This window comes from Molothrus aeneus, chromosome 10 (assembly GCF_037042795.1).
Source record: "Molothrus aeneus isolate 106 chromosome 10, BPBGC_Maene_1.0, whole genome shotgun sequence".
NCBI classification, from domain to species: domain Eukaryota; kingdom Metazoa; phylum Chordata; class Aves; order Passeriformes; family Icteridae; genus Molothrus; species Molothrus aeneus.
Window position 1 is genome coordinate 4985811 of NC_089655.1, and position 22746 is coordinate 5008556.

General features: G+C 53.7%; 1 protein-coding gene across 2 annotated transcripts; it reads right to left on the reverse strand.

Annotated features, from left to right (window-relative positions):
• Positions 1-659: 659 nt before the first annotated feature.
• Positions 660-22200, reverse strand: IGF2BP2 (insulin like growth factor 2 mRNA binding protein 2). 2 transcript variants are annotated; one of them, XM_066556542.1, is made up of 17 exons: positions 22011-22200; positions 21486-21546; positions 12651-12699; positions 12276-12327; positions 11686-11749; positions 10112-10384; positions 6387-6521; positions 6111-6233; positions 5448-5583; positions 5147-5275; positions 4607-4627; positions 4001-4069; positions 3701-3817; positions 3357-3431; positions 3016-3147; positions 2608-2721; positions 660-2193 (listed from the first exon to the last, which is right to left on the reverse strand). In XM_066556542.1, exons 1-17 carry the CDS (start codon positions 22198-22200, stop codon positions 2098-2100), a joined length of 1836 nt encoding a protein of 611 aa, XP_066412639.1. In that variant the 3' UTR covers positions 660-2097. The 2 variants fall into 2 exon arrangements, with proteins under 2 accessions (XP_066412639.1, XP_066412638.1); XM_066556541.1 differs by having other exon boundaries at positions 4607-4630.
• Between the last annotated feature and the right edge of the window lie 546 nt (positions 22201-22746).

Here is a 22746-nt window from a genome sequence, read left to right on the forward strand (position 1 = left end):
TGGGGACATCTCTGTGCTGCTCCTGACCCAAAGACCCACAAGATCCCTGCAGAGGGGCTTTGTCTTTCTTTGCTTTCACTGATTGGTTCAGTCTGGCACAATCTCAGGGCAGATTCTCCAAAGGATGAACAATTCCAAAGACACTTGTGTTTTATCCTTACAAATAATTAATCAGGGATAATTAATCTTCCCTGAGGATGCAGAAGATCCGAGCATGAGGATGCAGCAGCTGGGAGTGTTTGAGGTGTCCTTTCCCCCTTCCCTTTGGTTCCTCCTGTTTGGGGCTGCAGTTTTGACTGTCCCAGGTGCCACCAGAGCCCCATTCCCAGTGCTGGAGGGGTGGGAGGGAAGAGCCTGGCTCTGGAGTCTCATTGTGGCACCTGTGAGCATCCCAGGCAGCCCCACCCTGCCCCCCCAAAGGCCATCCCAGCCCCATTTGGTGCCTTTCCCCAGTGGATGTTCCAGCCAGGGATGTGCAAGGAGGGAGAGGTGGCTTTGTGATGGCAAGACGTCCCAGGGTAAAACTACCCCTGGCAATGCCTACAACTCCCATCCAGCCCTTCCCTCCCTGGCAGCAGGGAATTGGGCAGCAGGGAGGAACTCCCAGATGTGACCACCACAAGGAACCCCAAAGAAAGCAACAGAGAGCAGGCTCAGGCTCTGGTTAGCTGGATATATTTCTCTTTGTTGGTGTCTCAGGTTGGTTTTCACAGAACACTTTGCAGTAGAGGAAAACGCGGATTCGCAGCCCACAGGAGCGGCGCTGGCACCTCTGCTCCCATCCCTGCTCTGCCTGTCGGCTTTCACCGCTTCCATCCATCACTTGGATTTGCTTAAACCCTTTTTTTTTTTTATTGTGTTTGGCTTTTTTTATTTTTCCCTTTTTTTTTTTGTTCTTTTTAACCATTTCTCAAGCTTTCTCCGAAGGAACAGCCACTGGCTCTCGGCTTGCAGGAGACTACGGAAGAGCTCTGGGACACGGGGGATGGTTTCCTTCTTCCACCTCGCAGCTGACTTTGTCGAGATCATTTTTCCAACTCGATTTTTTTTATTACAAAAATAAAAAAATGCTCCAACTATCAGTTTTACAAGGCATACAAAAATCTCTAAAAGGGCAACACAAGCGCAAGGTGCTGAGGTACGAAAACCTGAGGTAGTTTTTCTGTGTGTGTGTGTGTGTGTGTTGGGAGGGTTTATTTGGGTTATTTTTTCATTTGAAGCCAATTTTGCTGGTTGGGTTTTCCAGCCCTGGACTGACAACCTCTTGTAAATCTGTTTTTTTCACCCATTTCCCCCTCCTCTCCCTGCAACAGGGATCTTTTCCCCAAAGATCCCAGTCCAAAGCGGGCAGGGCTGGCGCTGCCCATCATTCTCCAGCAATGTCAGTGCTGGGCAGTGATGGAGAGAGGACAGACAGACAGAAAGGGGGGACAGAACGGATGCAAACCCTGCTTTTGGAGTCCAAAGCAAAGAGGAAAGGGTGTGTGAAGGAGAGGAACGATTCCTACACGAGGAATCTTCTTAGCTCCTACAGGCCCTGCTCTTCTCAAAGCCCTTCAGAAATTGCTTTTTAACACTTATTTAGTATTTTTTTCCCTGCTGGCAATCCTACAGCTCTGCTCTACGGTGCATTAGAGAACCAATGAACCAGCTCCTGCCATTAAACCTCTAGAAAAGCCTGCTTTTGCTAAAAACAAACAGCCCCCCCTCCCCCAAAAAATTTTTAAAAAGTGAGTTAAAAAATAAAATCTTACAAAACTTAAAAATCGGCGTTAGTTCCGTTACTGATATATTAATTCTAAATTAACGAGCGCCGCGGCCCCCCCAGGCCGGGCGAGCTCCTCGGGGGTGGAATGGGCAGGTTTGGGGAGAATTCCAAACTAAACACCACCTCTCTGTGCCTGTGTTAGTCCGACTGAGCGGCGGGGGAGCGGCGGGGGAGGCGGTGGATAAGGCGGAAGCTGCGGGCTGGAGAGAGCCCCCCGTGCCCCGGGCTGCCAGCCGGCGGGCTCGGGGCTCTTTGGTTTGTCCCCTGGCCTGCTGGGGGCCGGCGGTGGCGGCGGGGGTTACATTCGTCGGGCGGTGCTGGCGGGAGCCTCACTTGCCGTGCTGCGAGGCCGCGGCTCCCTGAGCGTGTTTGTGCTCCTGCTGCTTCACCTGCTGCACGATTTCCCTGATCTTGCGCTGGGCAGTCTGGCAAGGGGGCAAGAAACAACACCAGAGCTGAGCCCCCACCAACCCTACAGCACCACAACCCTACAGATTCTAACACCAGGCCAGGCATGTGATTCTGTGATACTTCTGCCTTGCTAAAGCGAAGGTTTGGCTTGTTCTTCCATCACTCAAGATTTTGAGGTGTCACCATGCCCTCGCAGTCATGAACCCAGCCTGGTTAGAGGCACCCAGGTGGGATGCAGGAGCCATTCCCACCCCATGTCCAAGGCACAGATTTTGGCTGAATCGAGCCAATCTTTAGTTTTAATGCAGCCAAAAACCCCTTTGGTGCATCCTGGGTGCATAGAAACCACTCAGAGCAGCTCAGGGGACACTGTGCTTGGTGGCCTTCCTCAAAGTGGGAATGCTGGGAGAGCCATGGCCAAACCTTACCTGACTGGCAAAGAAATGCCCAATGATTTTGACGACAACCTCCTCGTTCTCGTCTGGGGTTTGGTCTCGCGGCACGATGACTTCTGCGCTCGTTAAGTTCTGCAGTTCATTCACCTGAGCAAATGAGAGATCCAGGTTTTGCTGTGGAGGAGCCAAAATCCTCCACTGCTGGTGCCTTCCCAGCTCTGAGCCAGGACGTGGCACCAGGCTGCTGTGGCTCACACCCTGTCCCCTTGGGATGGCTGCCATCCAAGAGCCACCCCCAGGACAAAGGGACTGAGACATCACTGATACCACAGAGCACCCGGCCAGAGGTGATGGGATGGATAGGGGATGGACAGGGGATGGACAGGGGATGTCCAGCCCTCTATTCCCAGGCCAGGTGGGACCCCACACACCCTCACCTACCGTCTTGCCACCTTTGCCGATGACGCGGCCGGCAGCAAAGGAAGGCACCTTGATGTGTGCTTCGAGCTTCACTTCTTCTTTCGGGTTAAAGAAGTTTTCCTCTTTCAGTTTCCCAAATATTCGCCCCTGGGCCTGGAGAGGGCACAAAAGGGACACAGAGGTGGTGGGCAGCATCCTGGAGGTGGCCTGCTGTGCCCTTCATTCCCACAGGTAATGATGTGGTCCCAAAACTGTGGTCCCAAGCTGAGAAGCCCCCCTGGCACGGTGGGGACCAAAGGGATGCTCTCCCCTTGCCCCTACCCATGGCCCCAAGCCAGCCCCCCCCCCTGTGACCATTGTACCTTGAACTGAGCCTCAGGTGGCCCTGTGATGATCACCATGCGCTCACTGGCATCAGGACCTTCTGCTGGGGCAATCTGCAGAAGGATAGGAAGGAGTGTGAGTGTGAGTGTGACCCTTCCTTTGGCAAGACCTCCCCTCTGTGGGATGTGCCCCCACGCAGGGACACCCCCCATGCAGAGACACCCCCCTACCCGAGCAGCGGTGACAATCAGGACGCTGCAGGACTGGTTTCTACTCATTTAGGGAGCAAAACCATTCACCAAGGGCTCCCTTCTCTGCCCTCAGCAGTGGGAAGGGGAAACTGAGGCACAAAGCCCCGACCCAGCCCCTCATTCCCACTCACCTTGATGGAGGCGCCAGCAAACCGTGCCAGCTGCTTGATGTGCTGCCCCTTCTTCCCAATGATGGCCCCCACTGCCTGTGTTGGGATGAACAAGTTCACAACCTCCTGCTCCGGCAGCTGGAAAGGGCAGGAAGAGCCAGAGGGTCAGGGGAACAGCTGGGCTGGGGGCTGCTTCCCCCTGCCAGCATTCCAGCCTTGAAGAGGTGGGGGGCCAGGTTGGGTTCTGTTGAGTTGTGGTCCTGCCCTCCCACAAGGTGCCCAAGGAAGACCTCATGGCACTTTTGGGGAAGGGAAACTTACAGGGTGCTGATGGGGGAAGGCTCCAGCTGGGGGGGCTCCGTACAGACTCGACAGATAGGCTGAGGAGCCCTGTGGTGGGAGAGGAAACGAGGGGCAGTGACATCAGTGATGTCCTCAAGGTGCCAGCCCCTTCCCAACAGCCCCACCCTGACATGGGGAGTGTGTCAGCACCAGGAGCAACACGAGGGACACAGTGACCACAGGCACATCCAGGGATGAGCTGCAGCCTGGATCCTGTGCCTATGGCACAGCACGAGGCTGGGATGGGGATGGGAGCTCCCAGTTAACCCCAGTCCCTCCCCACTGCTGCTTCTTTGGCTTTGTCCCGCTGATGTTTGTATCAGAAAAAAATCTCCTTCTGGCCTCACCAGGGGGCTTGAAAAAGGCCACACAAAGCTTTGGGGTGAAGGACCCCACACCAAACACTGCCCTTCAGGAGACCTGTCCCTCTCCTCTCCATCACACCCATAAATACTTCCCACAGCTCTCTCCCAGAGGTTGTGGATACAGGCACAGCACCTGCCCTCCACAGGCTGAGAGTGACCAACCAACCCTCCTGGAGCCCTCCAGAGCCACCACACACCCCCACATCCTCCCAGCACTCACCGTCCTCCTCCGCCCGCTCTGCTGCTGGCATTCCAGGGAAAGAAAACAGCACAGGTAAATTAACCCACAGCTCAGAATAAATTATTTAGGGACCAATGGAGGCAGCCCACGGTGCCTGAGTGACCTGGGATGGACCTTCTCCACCAGCACCTTGGCCATCCTGTTCTCCTGGCACTGCACCATCCCTGCCCACTGTCACCTCAGGCCAGTGGTGGGCTTGGGGTCAGGACTGAAGACCACCTACATCGTTTTCCCATGCTCTCTTCAGAGAGCAGCACCCTTGGGGCACAGCCAGTCCTTAAACACTGGTGGAACCCAGATCAGCACAACCCAGGGATGCAGGGATGCAGCACAACACAGGGATGCAGCTGATCTTCTCGGTGGTTGCCACCTTCATTCCCTGTCCTCTCCACTTTGCTGCTGCAATGAGCATCCTCCCCAAAATGGCTGAGAGTCAGAGCTCCCCATGAGGTGGCTCCTACAGCTCCAGTATCCACCCAAACCCACGAGCCCCAGGCACCAGGAACATGCCACACTTACTGCAAAGGGGTGGTAGGGGGTGGCAGCTGCAGCCCCCCGGGCCCCAGGGGGGGATGGCAGCATGGACAGCCCTGTGGAGAAGATGCCCAAAGCACTGAGGTTCAGCCCTGGGATCAGGTTGGCCTGTTGCTGGGAAAGGAAAGATACGGAGAAAGGTGTGAAAGGTGAAGGAGTACTGGGCTTCTCAACACAGGCATGGGCGAGGCCCAACCCCTGTTGTTTTGACTGGGAGATCAACCCCATTGATCTCCACTGTGAATTTTTGTGCAGTGGAGCAGGCACGGGGGAGGGCTGGGCTTACGTTGACGGCCACCACGTCACTCTCGTAGGCCTCGCGCAGCTTCTTCATGATCTCCACCTCGGCGTTGGAGCAGGCCTCGGTGCTGCCCTTCACCGTGATGGTGCGCTCAGGGTTGTAGATGGTCAGGTCCTGCAAGCTGCCCCACAGGACAATCCAGAGACATGGTCACATCCCTTCTTCAAGTCAAGGAAAACCCCAGGAGAACTCAAATCACAGCTGAGAGTTCCCCACGGGACAGAGTGAGAGCCACGCGCCCTCTCCCTGTGTGACACCTGGGATGAGGAGCATCCACCTGGGATAGGGAATGCACATGGGAGGGCACAGCTGCTCTGTTTTCCAGCTCCATGTTGGACAGAATGGGGTGGCCTGGCGTCCACCAGGACTTCGCTGGATCATGGAATCATGGAATGGTTTGGGTTGGAAGGGATTGTGAAAGTGCATCCAGTTCCATCCCCTGCCATGGGCAGGGACACCTTCCACTAGACCAGATTGCTCCAAGCCCTGTCCAACCTGGCCTGCAACACTTCCAGGGATCCAGGGGCAGCCACAGCTTCTCTGGGCAATCTACCACCCTCACAGGAAACAATTCCTTCCCAATATCCCATCTAACCCTGCCATCTGACCGTGGGAAGCCATTCCCCCAGTCCTGTCACAGGAACTTACGGGGAGATGGTGATCTTTGTGCCTGTGTCCTGCTCAATCTTCTTGAGGTTGCGGCCCTCCTTGCCAATCAACCTCCCCACCAGGCTGTTGTGTGCCAGGATTTTCAAGGGAATCTCTTCTGCTCTAAAATGGATTAAGAAAAAAAATAAAATCTGAAGGTCCAGCTAGTCAGGCAACACCGAAATTTCCAGCCACAGGTACTAAGGATGTGTTGGAAAGGAGAAGGACCACCACCACCGTGTCCCACCATGCTTTGGCCGATCCAGGAGCACTCACGATTTCGTTTCATCAGCCTCCTTCTGCATGATGTCCAGGATCATGCGGCACGCTTCCGAGCACCCCTCTGGCGTGGCGTGGATGGTGATGGGCTTCTCGGCAGCGCCGGCGTTCTCCTTCCGATGGATGTCGACCCTGCGGTGAAACAATGAGCAGAGAGGAGCCCCTCAGATGGGTCTGGGGTCACACAGAGGGTTTTAAGAGCTCAGGAGCTGAGAAAAACTCATTTCAACACTTGCTCAAGCTGTGGGGTGAACCTGGGTGTCAGCTGCATCTATCAGCACCTGGCTCACGCAAGCCCAGGCAGTGCTTGGTTTCGGGCGGTTTGGATCGGTTTTGGACCACGTTCGCCTGTAGGACCCGAGGTCCTGGAAGCTGAGGGGTGTCACAACATCAACCAATGCATAGAGGGGGGCAGAACAAATCCTCAACTGGACAAAAGCCCTGAGCAACCTGGTCTATCATCATCATCTCTGCCGCCAGCCCCGCTTGGAGCAGGAGACGGGATCAGAGGCCCTGCCGAGCTCCGCCTCTCTCTGCACAACACCCGAGGCTGTCCAGCGAGCACGTCCTTGGGCACAGAGAGCACTTACCCGTGGGCAGCGTCTGTCTGTCCCGACACGGAGGCACCCGGCAACAACAGCGCTGGTACTCACGCCCTTCCCGGGGGGACCAGCAGGCTCCCGTGCGCAGCGGCAGGGACCGTGCTCTACTCCTCTGGTCCTCCCTCAGCTCATGGCGGGAGGAGGCACGGCCTCCAGCTCGCTCCTCACGCTCAACCGTACCTGGCAAAGCCCTGAGAGAGAGGGAGAGAGGAAAGCAGGGTAGGAGACTCCCGCACCTCGACCACGCGCCTTGGGCAACAGGGGGAGGAACCCTTGTTCTTCTCCGCGCGATCCACGCGCTCTTCCCGCCGGAGGGTGATGCCGTGCGGCCATCCTGCCATGGGCCACCACCTTGGTGTCCCTGCCACTGCTGCAGCCAGGGCCAGATCTTCCGAGCAGGCGTGGAAGTGGCAGCTCAGCCACTCTGGAATGCTGCCGGCACTCAGCTCCCACACGGCGGGTGCCCTCCGGCCACGTCTCCGAGGTTCTGTCCTGATGGGATCATCCGGGGTGCTGCTGTACGTGCCAGGCCAAGGGCTGCGGGGCAGAGTCACCACACAGTGCCATGCTGGGATGCTGAGGGGTCCAGGTGGGTTTGCACAGGTCAACTCTTCAAGAGCCAGCACGCTGGAACATGGACGGTGGAAGGGGAGCAGCTTTCCCTGCCTGCTCCAAAGGGACCCAGAGTGGTTCCATCCAAGCACTGAACAGGGAGGGAAGACAGCGTGATTCCCTTTGTAGGCTCCATCTCTCCAGATCTTCTGTGGCTTCAGATGGTGCTCCCAGCCATGGAGCTCCCTCAGGTTGGCCTGGAGGATCCGTTCCCAGCATGTACAGGGACACTTGCTGCCACCCCTTCGATGGGGACAGGGTGAACAGGTCATGACGGCCACATGAGGTGATGACAGACCAGGCTGACGCTCCCAAGGTAGGGGGAATTGATGAGGAATCCCAACAAGCCCCACAGATGGGAGCCACACAGCAGCTGAGGCTGGTGGAGAGAAGAACATGGCTGAGCCTTCCTTCCAGAGAGGGACCAAGTGCCAGGGAAGTGCTGAATGGAGGCATCGAGGTGATGAGGACCTTGGACAAGCCTCAGAAAGGGGCACAAGCCAGGTTCCTGGCTGACCAACCCATCCCATGGGATCACCAGGTTCAGGATGATGAGCACAGAAGACACATCCCCCATCTGGATGTGTGGGCACGAGCTCACTTGACAGAGAGAAGAAGGGATGCCAGGAAGGGGCCACTGATTTCAGGCATGTCCCACCCCAGAGAGCTGGAGAAGGAAGAGCTCTGGAGCTCCCAGCACATCCCAGTGCCACTGCTGAACTGCTCCATTCCAACAGGAGGATGGAGAAGGGGACTTTCAGAACCTTCACCCCATCACCAGGTGCCGCAGGGAGGGATGACCAGGGCTGCGGGGACAGGGTTTGCCAACAGTGCAGCAGGAAAAGCCTCCAAGAGACCTTAGGGTGGGCTGGGAATGCTGCAGGGAGTGGCTGCCATGAGGGACAGCCCTCTCCAGGTGGACAACAGTGTGCTTGTAGGGTTATCCTGGTGCCATGGCTGCTGGGTAGCCATGATCCTCTCCTCATGGAGCTCCAAGGGCTGTGGAAGGTCACCTGCTGGGGTGGGCTCTTGCTCTGGGTTTCTTCATGGAAAAACATGGCTCAGCTTGGGGACTGTTTTGCCTCCTGGGGCTCAGAAGCATCTTTGGGATCTCTGTGTGTGGAACCAGGGGTGAAATCCAACGTGACCAGAGGAATCCAGAAGGCAGCATCGCTCTGGGGAGGAGCAGGGGCCGGGCAACAGGATGTCACCCTCAGATCATCACCGGTGGATGAGGGTGGCCTGGGCAGGGACAGAGTGTGGGATGACACCCAAAGTGAAGGACAGGGGCTCCTGTGACTGCCTGGGATGGATTCCTGAGGGTCCCCTTCACCCAAGCCTGAGCAGAGGCAGTGCCTCACTGCAGGCAGGGCAGGAGAGGGCAGAGCACTGAGCAGGACCTTCCTCCATGACCCGGGTCTTCAGGGCAGGCACACGGAGCCACCCCACCAGAGGGACAATTCAGTGGCAGAAACTGCTCCAAGCAACTACATTTGCTTTCATGGCTGGGAGAAACTGGCACCTTCCCACCTTCCTTGCGAGGCTCAGGGCTTGGAAAGGACAAATTCTGTTCTTGGGTGGTGAGGACACAGCTACACCTGCTGCTCATCCCAGCAGGACTCACCTGGAGAAGGGCTTGCAGCCAACCAGGATCTGCTCACGGCTACCATGCCCTGGGGCAAGCCAGGCTCCAAGAGCTCCTCTCCCTACTCCTCTGCCCCCTTTCCATACAAACCTCTTCCTGCCAACCCAGCACCAGGGTTTGGCTCGTCTTTCTACCTCCAGCCACACTACTACCAAAGATTTGCCTCTGAAAACTCCTCTGAGAACTAGGATGCTCTGGGACAGGACTCCTACGTCCCATGGGATCACCAGGTTCAGGATGATGAGCACAGGAGAAGACAGCTTGGGGTTAAACACAAACACACCTGGGCAGGAACAAACCATGCAGGAAAACCATGCAGAGAATGAGCGGTGAGATCAGAATAGCAACAAGAGAAACATGGAAAACTTTGGCAAGACAACCCCACTTTTTTGGTTTTTTTTCCTTTTTTAGTTCAAAAATAAACATGTTAATGGCTAAAAAAGGCTTCACACAGTTACAAAAGCCCATCCTTCTTGTGGCAGTGCTCCCACAGTGTCCCTTTCCCCTCAACAGCTCTAGCCCACATGGGATGAGCAGGATGAGCAAATCCCAAGAACCACACCACTGCACTGAGAATTCACCTTTAGGATTTTATCCCCAAACTTGCCATTTCTCCCTAAAGCCTCATCCCCAGCTGCTCTCATGAGGCTTTAGGAACTCATTCCAGGCCTTTTTCCAGTGTGCATCCCCCTCCTGCAGCACCCAGACCACCCTGGCCAGCGGGAATGGTTCAGCACCTGAGCTCTGCCACCACCCCAAGGAACCAGCAGTGGCTGGCACTCCAAAGCCCCCAGGGCAGGGAGAACCCGAGCTGGGACCTACAGCACCCTAGGGAAGGAAACAAAACCATTGGAAGTACTTACTTGGACTGGGTTTGCTTAGTAAGGTTCTTTATGGTCAAGCCCTCCTTTCCTATGATCGCACCAACAAACTGCGTGGGCACCAGCATCCTCAGTGGGAACTCGAGCTGTTTGGGCTGTGAGGAGCCCCCTGGGGAGGAGCCCCGCTCCCTGGAAGAGTGGCCCCCGCGGCGGGATCGCTGGGGGGGCGGAGGGGAGCTCACCTCTTCATCCGGGATGTAGGAAATCTTGAAGGAATAGTTCTCAAACTGCTGGTCGCTCAGCTTCTCTATTGCTCTGCAAGGCAGGAGGTGCAGGGGTGGTGAGGGGCTCCCCAGGACACCTCCAGCACCCCCACCTCATGCAGAACATGGTTCTTAACTTGCATCTTCCTTCCTCCCCAGTCTGGAGAATGTGGCCATGGGAAGCCAGAGCCCCACACTTTTCCCACGAGGAGCAAGCCCCATAACCTGGTGGGACATCATTCCCCTCCACATGGGCCATGCCAAAGCTGGCACACGACTTTTCTCCCCAGCAGAGGTAGGATGGCAGCCCAGGGACCTGCCCCTTCACCTGGGCAAAGTCCTTGCCTGGAGCTACCACGCAGCACGGGGATGGTCTCACAGGCTCTTTGGACAAGGCAAAGGTGACAGAGCAGCTCTGAGCCACCAGGAGAAGGATGCAGCACGTGGTGCCCCCTCTGTTGGGAACTCCCTTCCCAGCTGGATGAGGCTGGGAGGCAGCACTGGACTCTTCATCCCCAAGCCCCTCCTCAGCTGTGATGTTTGGCCACGCTGGCATCTGCCATGACCCTGCTTGGCTCCAGCTTTCCCTGCTCCTACCACATCCCACTGCTGACAGATCACAAGCAGCTCCTTCCAGGCCTGAATTCCACATCTTCTGAGGACTCCTGCAACTCCACCACCCTTTTCCTAAGTCCAAAAAGCCTCTTACCCCAAAGCATTAAGCACTGTGCTGGGGAAACTCTGTCTTCCATTATTGCCACAACTCCCAAGACCCTGGTGGGATTTTTGGGGCTGTCCTGTGCAGGACCAGGATTTGGACTCAGTGATCATTGTGGGTCCATGATCTAAGACACTCATGTCGTGTTTATCTGTGGTCCACAGCACATCCAGCCAGGCTGGAGGAACCAGAAGGATTTTCCTCTGCCCTCCTGAACCAGCAGATCACTGTCCCCATCTCTGTCCTCACTTATGCAATGCCACAATGGGTCAACTCAGATGGGAAGCTGACAGAACATCCATCAACAAATGGACTCACAAAAGCTCTTTGTGGCCTGGGATCTGCTCTTGACCATATAAAAAATACCCTGGCCACTAATAATAATAAGCTCACTACTTACTGGCTGGTCTCCAGCACAGGGCTGAGGTCTCTACAAGACTGGAACAAAACATTTTGTTTGGAACTGTACTTCCACTTCGAAATAATGGGTACTACCCCATCTCCCATGCCAGGGGAGAAGGCAGAGGACAGCCCAGTGGTGGGACAGCTTAGAGAAGCCTGGAAGATACCTGGGATTCCTTGGGAAAGCTGGTGTGGTGTGAAATCATGGGCAAACCAAACCAAACCCCACTCACACTTTTGCCTCTTCCTTGGTGGCGTAGGTCACATTGACAACGGCAGTTTCTGTGTCTGTGTTCACTGTGGGGGCAAGAGAAGCAGAGTTGGAGCAGGGATGGGAGAGGTGTCACTGCTGCTGTCAGCATGCTCCAGAGGGGGGGATACAGCTGGGATGGGGGGAGGGAGATGCCTGTGCCATGGCACGCCTGGGCACTCTGTGTTTTCCCCTGGGCACCCTTTGTTTTCCCCCAGCACAAGGACTGGGCTGGATCCAAGGCTGGATCCAAGCAGAATGCAAGGCTGGACATCCCTGACCCACCAGTGGATCCCAAGCTACACTCAGCTCATTTCTGCTTTCAATTTTTCAGGGACCAGGAGCATTCCCTTGGATGGTGGATGGATGGCCCACATCATCCCACCAGCAGGGTTTGTGTCCAAAACCCATTTCAGACCAGTGCTGCTGGTCTGGTTATCCAGCATTTCAGACCAGTGCTGCTGGTCTGGTTATCCATAGGTTTCAACCCAGGGGGCTTCCTGCAGCCTGGGCAGAGCTGGGGAGCAGCACTGGGAATTTTGCAGGGATGAGGACCATGCTGGACCATCTTACCTTGCTCTACATTCTCCACTGTGCCATACTGAGCTAAGAGGCCATCCAGCACCTAGGGACAGAGCAGCAAACAGCACAGGTGAGGCCCCAAGCAGGCAGGGCAGGAGCCCACCCCACCCACAAACACCCTCCAGCACCACCCACCTGCATCCCATCATTCCAAAATGGGATGACCCAGCACTCCAAGCTGGCCCCCAGCCCTGCCACCCAAAAGCAGGCAGGAGCTGGAGCTCAGTTCAGGCTCCCTCCTGAGGTTACTGGGAAGTTAAAGGGTGGCCCACATGCAGGCCACGTGCTCCAGCAGCACAGCTCATGCTGCTAGAGAAGGAGATGAACAGGATGTTTTTGGGATTCTTGGGATCAGCCACTTCTTACCTCCCACTGTAGGTGGGGAGGGATGTTTCGGATCTGGATCTTCCTGCTCCTGCAAAGACAAAGCCCTGGGTTAGGGTCTGCAGGCACCTCAGAGCAGAGGGAAAAGCCTCTCTGGGAATCAGCAGCTGTAACAGCTTCCCAAAGCATCCCACCTCCCCACACCGAGCCAGGGCAGCTCATCCCCAGGGAGAGCCATTTCTCCTCGCTGTGCCCTGGTCACCACTGGGGCTGAAGCTCTCTCTGGAACGCTCCCTCCTCGTGCTGGCTGTCAGGTTTCCAAGGAAACCTCCTGAAAGGAACCTCTGCAGAGCCATGACCGCACAGGGATGCACAGACAGCCCTGCCCACGCTGCTCTGGGCTGGGAACAGGACCCCAGCCTGGCCAGGGCCAGCCCTGCTAAACCCTGAGGGGAACTCTCAAAAGTACATCCAGCTGAGGCTCACCACTTCCCAGCAACGTGGGGCTGCTTTCCTGAGGGAAACCCAAATAAATATCCCTGTAAGCCTGAGCCTGGAGATGGCCAACACACCCAGCCTTGTCCATGGCACTTCCAAACTCACATGACAGCATGGCTCCCTCCCAGCCTGGCTGTGGTTCCATTCCCAGCCTGGACACAGTTTAATTCCCAAACTGTGGTTGCATTCCCAAGCTGGCAATGGCTTCATTGCCAGCCTGGCTGTGGCTGCACAGGAAGCCCTGCCAAGGCTTCCCAAGGGTGAGAGCCCCCAGACATCTCCTCAGCCTGGCTGTGGGATGTGCTTGGGCAGTGGTAAGTTCTGACACAGCCCAGTCCATGGAGGATCCAGCCAAGCCTTGAGCCACAAGCCACCCTGCTGCCACAAAGGAGGAAAATCAGAAAGAAAGGCTTCAAAACATCAAGCCTGCTCTCCTTGTCAGGCTAGCCCCTTGCAAGTTCCCATGTGCAAACAATTCTAGTGTGAGCAGTTCATTAGCATAACAATCTATTCCTAGGTGAAACACAACTAACACCTGTGTTAGGTAAAAGCTGCTTTTACACCGTTAGACAGAAAAATGAAAACTATCTCTCACAAACAACTTTTCCTACTTTGGGAGTTTGAGTGCCCTCCAATAGACACATCTCACCCCTGAGATGATGGGGGCCACACTGTGAGGCCAGAGGGCCTGAACAAATCCCAGCGAGTCCCAAACCATTGGAGAGAGCTGGACACACTGCCCAGTGACTCCCACCACCTCCCAGACCCAAACCCACAGGGGCACCTCCACCCCAAGGTGCCACTGCTCAGCTCCAAGCCAAAGCATCACCACAGCCACCTTCCTCTCCCATGTGGGAACCACTGGGATGGCCCAGGTTGGACCATGGAGGAGCTGCTCCCCATTTGGGGTTCATTTGGCTCAGCCCACCTGTCCCCAAAGCCCAGGAGCCCAGGGGACACAGGGAACTTGGAAGGGGCACATCCAAGAGAAACCAGCACAGCAGCTGGACAAATCCCTTTGCCACTCCTGGAAAAGCCCTGCCTTGAATTGAATTGCTCCAGAGCCATAATTTCCCTACTCCTCTGCTAAGGGAAATGCAGGAGAGATGCCAGAGCAGCCCTGGTCTCCCCAGGTGCTGCCTCACCCTCCCAAAACACCCAGACAGAAGGACCACAGCAGGTGCCACATATCCCCACTTCCCAACAGGACATGGCAGCATATTCCCACTTCCAACATTCATCCAAACCAGAGCACAGCATTTAAAGACACCCAAAGGGCACTCAGGCTTCAGCTCCCATGGGCAGCATTCCCAGCAGCTCAACATCACCACTCAACATTTAAGACAAGGTTATTACTCCTATTGGGTGTGCTCATGGCTCTCTTGTAACTCCACACCTGGGTGAAGCAGTGCTGGACCACACACAGCCATCACTGATGGAGCCAGGGATGCACGTCTGGAGCCATGACAGGTTGGATGAGTTATTCCCAGGGGCATGGGAATAACTCATCCATTCCCAACACCACTGCCAGGAGAACTTTGTGGCAGAAACCCCCTTTATATTTTATTTTAGTTTCGTTTTCCCAAAGCCCAGGGGTTGACTCCAGGGCACGCACAGAACGCCAGCACAGGAGCTGGTGATGGCCACGTTTCACCCACCCTGCTTTGCAGCAGACTGGTGGGAATTTAAGGAATGAAATAAATCCTAATAACCAGATGGGGGAAAAACACTCAGCTGTGTGATGCAACCGGCCCTGCTGTAGTGAGTGCCCTCAGATAACCTGGAGAGCTGCAGCCCTCTGGCTCTTCCCTACCTCCACACACCCACCCCGCTGTCTCAGCAGCTTCAAGGGCTGAAGAAACCAGGTTCAGCTGCTTTTTTTTCCCTTCTAAATCGATCCCAAACTAGTCCTGCTCACCAGCAGCTCGAGGAGGAAGCAGCTCCTCCACCCCAGAGCAGGGTTTGGGTGGCAGGAGCTGCTGGCAGCACAGGGAGGATCAAGCAGTGAGTGAGGAGGTAAAGTGGGCTTGTGAAATAATCCAGGATGGGGCTGTGTGTCCTCTCATGCATCCACCAGAGCAGAGTCATGGGGCTGGCATCACAGTCCTGCAGGGAAAGGGGATGGAAAACCAACCCCCAGCCATCCACGCCCTGCCAGCATCACCACTGCTACCTGCACTTGCTGAAATCATGCAGTGAAACAGGAAAGCCTTAAAACTTGGGGTTTATTCCCCAGGATCAGGAGGATTGAGGGGGTTTTGGCACAATCCCCCCTTTTCCAGCACGGCTTCCAGGCAAATAGTGGGTAACAACCCCCTTGGAATCCAGGGACACAGAAGGACAAGCATAAAAATGTCATGAAGTTGTGAAATGAGAATGAGCCACCAGCTCCCTGCCCAACATCCACAAGCCCAGCCTGGATTTTCCATGGATCACCCACCCATCCCTTAGTCAAGGTGAAGCTCCAGAGGGGCTTTGTCTCCCACAAATTTGGGAACTACAAACAAGTTGGCTTCAATATAAGCTCTATAACATAATAATAAAACCTCAACAAAGTAATCCAGTAATAAAGTAATATTGTGATAGAATGCTATATAGTAATATCATACAATAATATAGAAAAATAATATATAATGGTATGTATATATTATATATACATATATATATGTATATATATGTATTATATATATATATAATACATATATTCAACTATTTTATAGATATATATGTAAAATATATAAATATATTCCACTAAATATATTCCAATATAAAATATATAAATATATTCCACTATTATATATATATATATAAAAAATAGTGGAATATAAGGGATGCTTCAGCACTCTCTGCCTTAAAAAACACAGATTTTTTTCCTACTCACACTTTGTAATATCTTACTATAATAAAGCTTAAAGGGATTTTATCACCTTCCACCTCAGATCAGTGCTGAGGGCAAAGAAAACATGCTCTGCCACCTCCTGTTTTCCATAAAAATCAATTTTCAAGAGAACTGGGGAAAAAAAGCAAAGGGAAAACATGCTGAAAACCCAGTGGGGGCTCTGCCTGCCTTATGAAATATTTGTCCCAGGCAAGAAAACATCTACCAAAAAAAAAAAAAAAAAGATTCCCATCATCAGGCAGGGATCAAACTCTGTCCCAGCTGAATTTTCCAGCTCGGAGCCTGAGCCAGCCACAGCCCCCTGACCAGGCAGGGGAGGAAGTGGCTGCTGGATTTGTGATTGCTCATTATTACAGCTATTTTCTGCCTTTACTGGGGCTGTCCTGAAGGAGTTTTGCTGCCCCCCAAGCCCACCCAGCAGCAGCTCCTGCGGTGCAGAGCATTAAAGAGCTGCCCCAGTTTCCACCAGTTGCCAGGAGGCTGCGGCTGCTCCAGTTCCCCTCCCGAGCCGGGGGCTTTGCTCTTAAGGAATTAAAATCCCGGGCTGGAAAAGGGCCGGGCAGCAGCGCAGAGCCCCGGCCCCGTGCGCGGATCAACAATGGGGATGGACGGGAATCGGGAATCCGGCCCATCTGTCACCGCACACGGCGGGGAAAACAAAAGAGCGACCGGAGGAGGAGGGGGGAAAGGAGAAGGTACAAAAAAGGAGGGGAAAAAACAAAGAGAGTGGGTAAAAATGATGGGGAAATCGATAAATGGGAGCGGTGGGGAGATGGAAAGAAGGGGGAAGGAAAAAGGGGGAAAAGAAGGAAAGGGGAGAAGAGATAAAGGGGAAAGGAAGGTGAAAAGGGGGAAGGGAAGAAAAAAGAAGGGGGGAAAGAAGAGTGGAAAAGGAGAGAGGGGGGAAATGGGGGAAGGAAAGTGGGAAAAGAAGGAGGGGGAAAGAAGAGGGGGAGAAAAGGGAAAATGAGAGGGAGAAAGAAAGGGGGGAAGAAAAAAGGGGAAAAAGAAAGAAAGAGGGGAAAAGAAGGAAAGGGGATAAAAGATAAGGGGAAAAAGAGGAGGAAAGGAAGGTGGGGGAAAAGGGGGAAAGGAGGAAAAAAAGGGGGAAAGAAGAGTGGAAAAGGAGAGAAAGGAAAAGGAGAGAGGGGGAAAAGGGGAAAGGAAAGGGGAAAAAAGAGGGGGAAAGAAGAGAGGGAGAATGAGGAAAAGGGAAAGAGGGAAAGAAGAGGGAGAAAGAAAGGGGGGGAGAGAAAAGAAAAGAAAAGAAAAGAAAAGAAAAGAAAAGAGAAAAGAAAAGAAAAGAAAAGAAAAGAAAAGAAAAGAAAAGAAAAGAAAAGAAAAGAAAAGAAAAGAAAAGAAAAGAAAAGAAAAGAAAAGAAAAGAAAAAAAGAAAAGGGGAAAGGGGGAATGAAGGGAAAAAAGAAGATGGAAAAGAAGAGGGGGGAAAAGAAAGGGGGAGAAAAGAAGAGAGGGGAATAGGGGAAAGAAGAGGGGAGGAAAAATGGGAAGAAAATAATGGGGGAAAGAAGGAGGAAAGAAAGAAGTGGAAAAAGAGGGGGGGAAGAATGGGAGGGAAAAGAAGGGGGAAAAGAAATCAGGGAAAGGAAATGGGGGTAAATAAACAGGGGAAAGAAGGGATAAAATATTAATGGAAGCAAAGACCCACGTGGAAAGGAATCTAAAGAAAACCAAAACTCAAACACTACCAACTCCCACACCTGCAAATAGAAATGAAATGGAGCAATAAATAAAATAAAATAAAATAAAATAAAATAAAATAAAATAAAATAAAATAATAAAACAAGCACTGGCGTCACCCCTGTCCAGAGCCAGCGCTGGAGTCTGGGAAAGGATCAGTTCCAAGGGGATTCTCCTGGCCAGCCCATTGGGAACAGCATCCCAGACCTATGGGAAACTGGGCAAACATCCAGTGGGCAGCAGAAGGGGGGTTTCCCATCCTGGATGTGACCAACATTGCCCTGGCAACTTTATAAGTATGTCTATATATTAAAAATATATATATAAATTCTCTTTTTGTACATAAATATGTCTTCTTATAAAATTTTATATACTACATAGGAATATTTTGTGTATTTTATGCAATTTAATATCTTTATATGAATGTTTCATATAAACATACATAAATATAAAATCATAGAATAGTTTGGGTTGGAACTTTAGAGTTCATCTAGTCCATATATCTCACAGAAAATGAGGTATTAGAAGTATATTTTTTATACTTATAAAATATATATATATGTACCTTTTATGTAGTGTCTTTATACATGTAATATCGTTTATTTATATCTACATAAAAGATACCAAATACTTTAAACACACCACCGCACATTATTAATTTGTATCAATATGTAACATATTAAAAGTTTTTAAATGTATCTATTTAAGGATACAGGGCTAGGACTGAGAGCAGCCCCACTCCCAGCACCCCAAATTCAATTTTCTGCTCCCCGTGAGCATTTCCAGACGCACCTGGGGAGGTTCCAGGGCCCTTTCCTGCCAAAGCAACGGGAATTCCTCTCTGCTAATTAAGCAGCTCACTAACAACAAGCAATTATTGATAAGGAAAGCAAAGACGGGGTGTCCAGAGGAAGAACAAAGTGCCTGCATGTTCATCACAAGCTTTAACATCACCAACATTTCTGGGTTGAAAAGCACAGGGAAATAAGTAAATAACAAATAAAGCAAAACCACGCAGAAATGAGAATTGAATTGATGCTCAGAAGAGAATTATTTAAGGGTAATTCTTTTTGAAACAGGAGAAAGTGCCACAAAATCACCGCCAGCAAAGCCACTCGGGCAGGCACCAGCACTTCTCCCCCTCCAGCCACCTTTATCTGGGACAAAACCACCCGAGTTTTAGACATAATGATGTATTTGTATATAATAATTTAATATTACAGTGATTTCCAGGCTCCCCTCACTGCTCTTCACATCTCCCTCGTGCTTTCCTTTCTCATTTCTGACAATTATGGCACAAGAAGAAATTAAAAGGCACCTTCACAACCAAAACCCCCCAAATTTGACTGGTTTGGGGACAATAACTGGAGCTCTGCTACTTTTTAAACTCCTCATATTAATACAATTCTTGTATACAAGTCAGCACTGGGTTAGCTAAGTTTTGCTTCCCATTTTTCACATTTTCATTTTTCTAAAATGCTCTTTCTTTATACAACTTTGTATGTTCTTTCTTTTCCATCTTTCTTCTCCATTAACACGATTTTTTTAAGATTTTAGGAATACACAACCAATCTTTAAGGAGGAAGATGCTGCTGCTTCCCCCACAGCCACGCTCCAAAAGCAAAATACTCTTGGAGTGGGTTTGCTTCAAGCAAATAAAGAAAGTATACCCTACTTCTGCTGAGTTCAATATCAATTTTAAAAGAACTCAAAAATTGAAAATGTTGATTAAAATATAAAATATAAAGTGATTTTTTTTTCTTTAATTCCCCAAGGCACAATATACAAGGGGAAACAAACATTTTTGAGGCTGTTGGATACTTCCTAGAGGAGCCCAGACCACTGGGATGGGAGCAGAAGGGCTGATTTTGAACCCGTGGGAGGTGAATCGATGGGCTGGGCAGGACTCAGGCTCCTTCCCACCACTGTCACATTTAATTCCTGCCTTCGGAGAAACAGAAACAACCCCTGTGCCAGCACCTCCCCTCAAGGAATTCCCTTCCCTGCTTCCCGTGGCCAGATGTCCCAGGGGTTTTCCAGCAGTTCCTTATCCAAATGTATTTCTATGTATACAAATCTATTGATGGCATAGATCTGTATTAGATTTTAATGTAAAAATCAAACATTCCAGGTGAAGTCGGGCATGGAGGGAAGCGCTGGGCACCGGCAGCTCCTCACTCACATCCCCGTGACGCAGGAATGCCCAGGGATGGGAGCCAACCCAGCTCGGGTTCTCCAAACCAATAACCCCAAATTCATTTCAGGAACGGGGGGATTTTTATCATTTCACTCCCTGAAATCCCAGCATCTCTCCGGGACTCAAGCACCACCATAAAAATTGGATTTTCTACAAATTTAAAGAGGGAGGAGGGGGAATAAACACAACCACGTGAGGCTCCGTCCCCTGCCAAAAATCACATTACAAAAATAAAATCTATAATCTACCGAGTCAAGGCACAGCCCCCCAAACTGGGGATATTAATATAAATTAGCAGGGTAGATTTTTTTTGAGCTGGGCATAAAAAGACACCGGCTTAAATTAGATCTCAATAATCGGAAGAAACTTGGGAATAGAAAACTTGGAGCCAGCTGAACACAGAGCGATGTAAAATAAATTTATTTCTGGGCCAGTTAAATGGCTTTTTTCTAATTGTAAAACTTGGGAGGAAAAGCAGGCGCACCCCAGCCCCGACGGAGAATTTAAAGATGAATTCCTTGTTTACATCCCCGGCCGCATGGTAAAGGTCGAGCCCTGGCTCCGTACTATCGCCCCAAACTCCCAATTTCTGCCTCCATCCCTCTTCCAAAGTCACCGCCGGCCCATCCTGAGGCTGCTGCAGGGGTTTAGCTGGGAAATGCCGCACCTGGGGATTTCTGGGGGGCTCCTTTGATGGTTTTCTGAAGGTAGGGAGCGTGCAGATCCCTTGCCGAAGACGAAATCCCACTCCGGCACACGTGATGCCGGGCACGAGCCATTCCCCCCCCGTAAGCCTCAATTACACAACAGCATTTCCAACCCCCCCGTCATTTCCAAATTAATACCCCAGCAGCAATCCCGGGCCAAATCCGTACCCCAGCTCCCAGCCCAGGCCGAGCCTCCGCGCCCAGCGAAGCCAAATGACCCGCCCGGAGCAGCCGATGGGGTTTTTATTTTTGTTGTTTCCTTTTATCCCGACACATAACCCGGGGGGGGGGGGGTGGAATAAACCTCGGGATGAGGCTACGCCACACGGCGCCGGTGTTTGTTTTCCCTGCAGAACGCGTGTGCCCATCAGCCCGGCCTCGGGCACCTGATGGAAATGAGAGGGCGCGCTCGCCGCGGTGCATTAAATAAAAAACGCTTCACGTTTTGGGGTTCTCCGGCTGGATAAAGCGGGGAGATGAGGTGTTTGGAGAGGGAAAATTGATTAATTACCGACTAAAAAATATTAAGCCTAAGGGTGCGGGTGGCTGCGCTGCCGGGAAAAGCTCCGTCCGCGCCGCGGAAAGTGGGAGGAAAGGGGTTTTCTCGTGTTTTCCTGCTAAATTAGCGGCTGTTTTCCCCGGGAGCGGCGGGGAGCGTGGGGTGAGGGGGCATCACGGGGGTGCCCACCCGTGGGAACGCGGCCGTGGGCCGGCAGCTCCTTCCCCCGCCGCGCTGCGCTCCGGAGCGAAAGTAAAACCGACGGGGCTCGCCCGCCCCCCCGTGCCCCGCATCCCGGAGCGCCCGGCGCGCCCCCCGTCCCGCCGGGATGGACACGGACACCGCGGGGACTCTGGGGGGGACACCGCGGGGTTACCTGAGCTTTTTGGGCACGGAATAATCCACTTCCATCACTTTGCCGTGCAGCTCCACTTTCCCTGCGGAGACAGCGGGGCGCTCAGCATCCCCCCGGGATGGGGCACAGCAGCGTCCCCCCGCCAAATCCCGTCCCACCCCATCCCACCCGATCGGGTCCCACCGCATCCCGACCCCCCGGCCCTCCCGGGCTGTCTCCGCGCCCCCCGCGCCCCCCGGTCCCCCCCGCTCGGCGCCCCCGGGGAGTTGGGGTTGGGCACCTCGTAATCGGGTCCCCGGGGGGGCGCGGGGGGCGGCGGGGCGGCGGGGCGGGGGGCGCCGCGCCCCGGGGGCTCCCAATAAAATCGGAGAAAAAAATCAGCGAAAAATAGAGGCGAGGTCGGGAAGAGCCGGGGCGGGAGGAGGGAGGGAAGGAGGGAAAGGAGGGAGGGAAGGGGGGACCGGGAGATGCCCGGGGAGGGGGCGGCGAGGGGGGTGATGAGGGGGTCGCGGGGATGATGTGGGGGGCGCGGGGGGGGTCGCTCACCCGAGAGGGTCTCGATGGCCCGGATGGCCCAGTTTTGGTCCGGGTAGTCCACGAAGGCGTAGCCGGACTTGAGGAGGACCTGGCCGGGCAGGGGCAGCTGCCGCTCCCCGAAGAGCTGCCGGAGGTCCTGGGCGGTGGCGGCGGGGCTGAGGTTGCCGATGTACAGCTGGTTCATCCTCCGGCGCCTCATCGGGAGCCCCCCGGGCTCCTCCCCGGGAGCCCCCCCGGCTCCTCCCCTCCCGGGAGCGGGACGGACGCGGGCTCGGGAGGGTCCCGCTCTGCGCCACCGGCCCCGGCCCGGCGGAGCCTCCGACAGCGGCGGGCGGAGCCCGGCCCGGCCCGGCCCCGGGGCCGCCCCGCGGGGGGGCAGGTGGAGCCGCCAGACCCCCGCGGGCACGGGATGGGCTGGGGGGGACCGGCCCCGGGCCCCCCGCCCTTCTGAACGGGAACGCACCGCACCCAGCACCCCCGGGCCCCCGCACCCCGACCCCTCTGCCCTGGAACCCACTGAACCCCATTGGCCCTAAAGCCCCGCACCCCGTCATCATCCCCGAGCCCTCTGCCCTGCACTCCACCGTACCCCATCACCCCCAGTCCCTCCCTCTGCCCCACACCGCTCCAACCCCTTTGCCCTGGAAACCACAACAGCCCCAACCCTTCAGGAGTTCCTTCAGAGAGAGGAAATCGCTCAGGAACCAAAGAAAATAAATATATAAGAAACACTTATTTATATTTA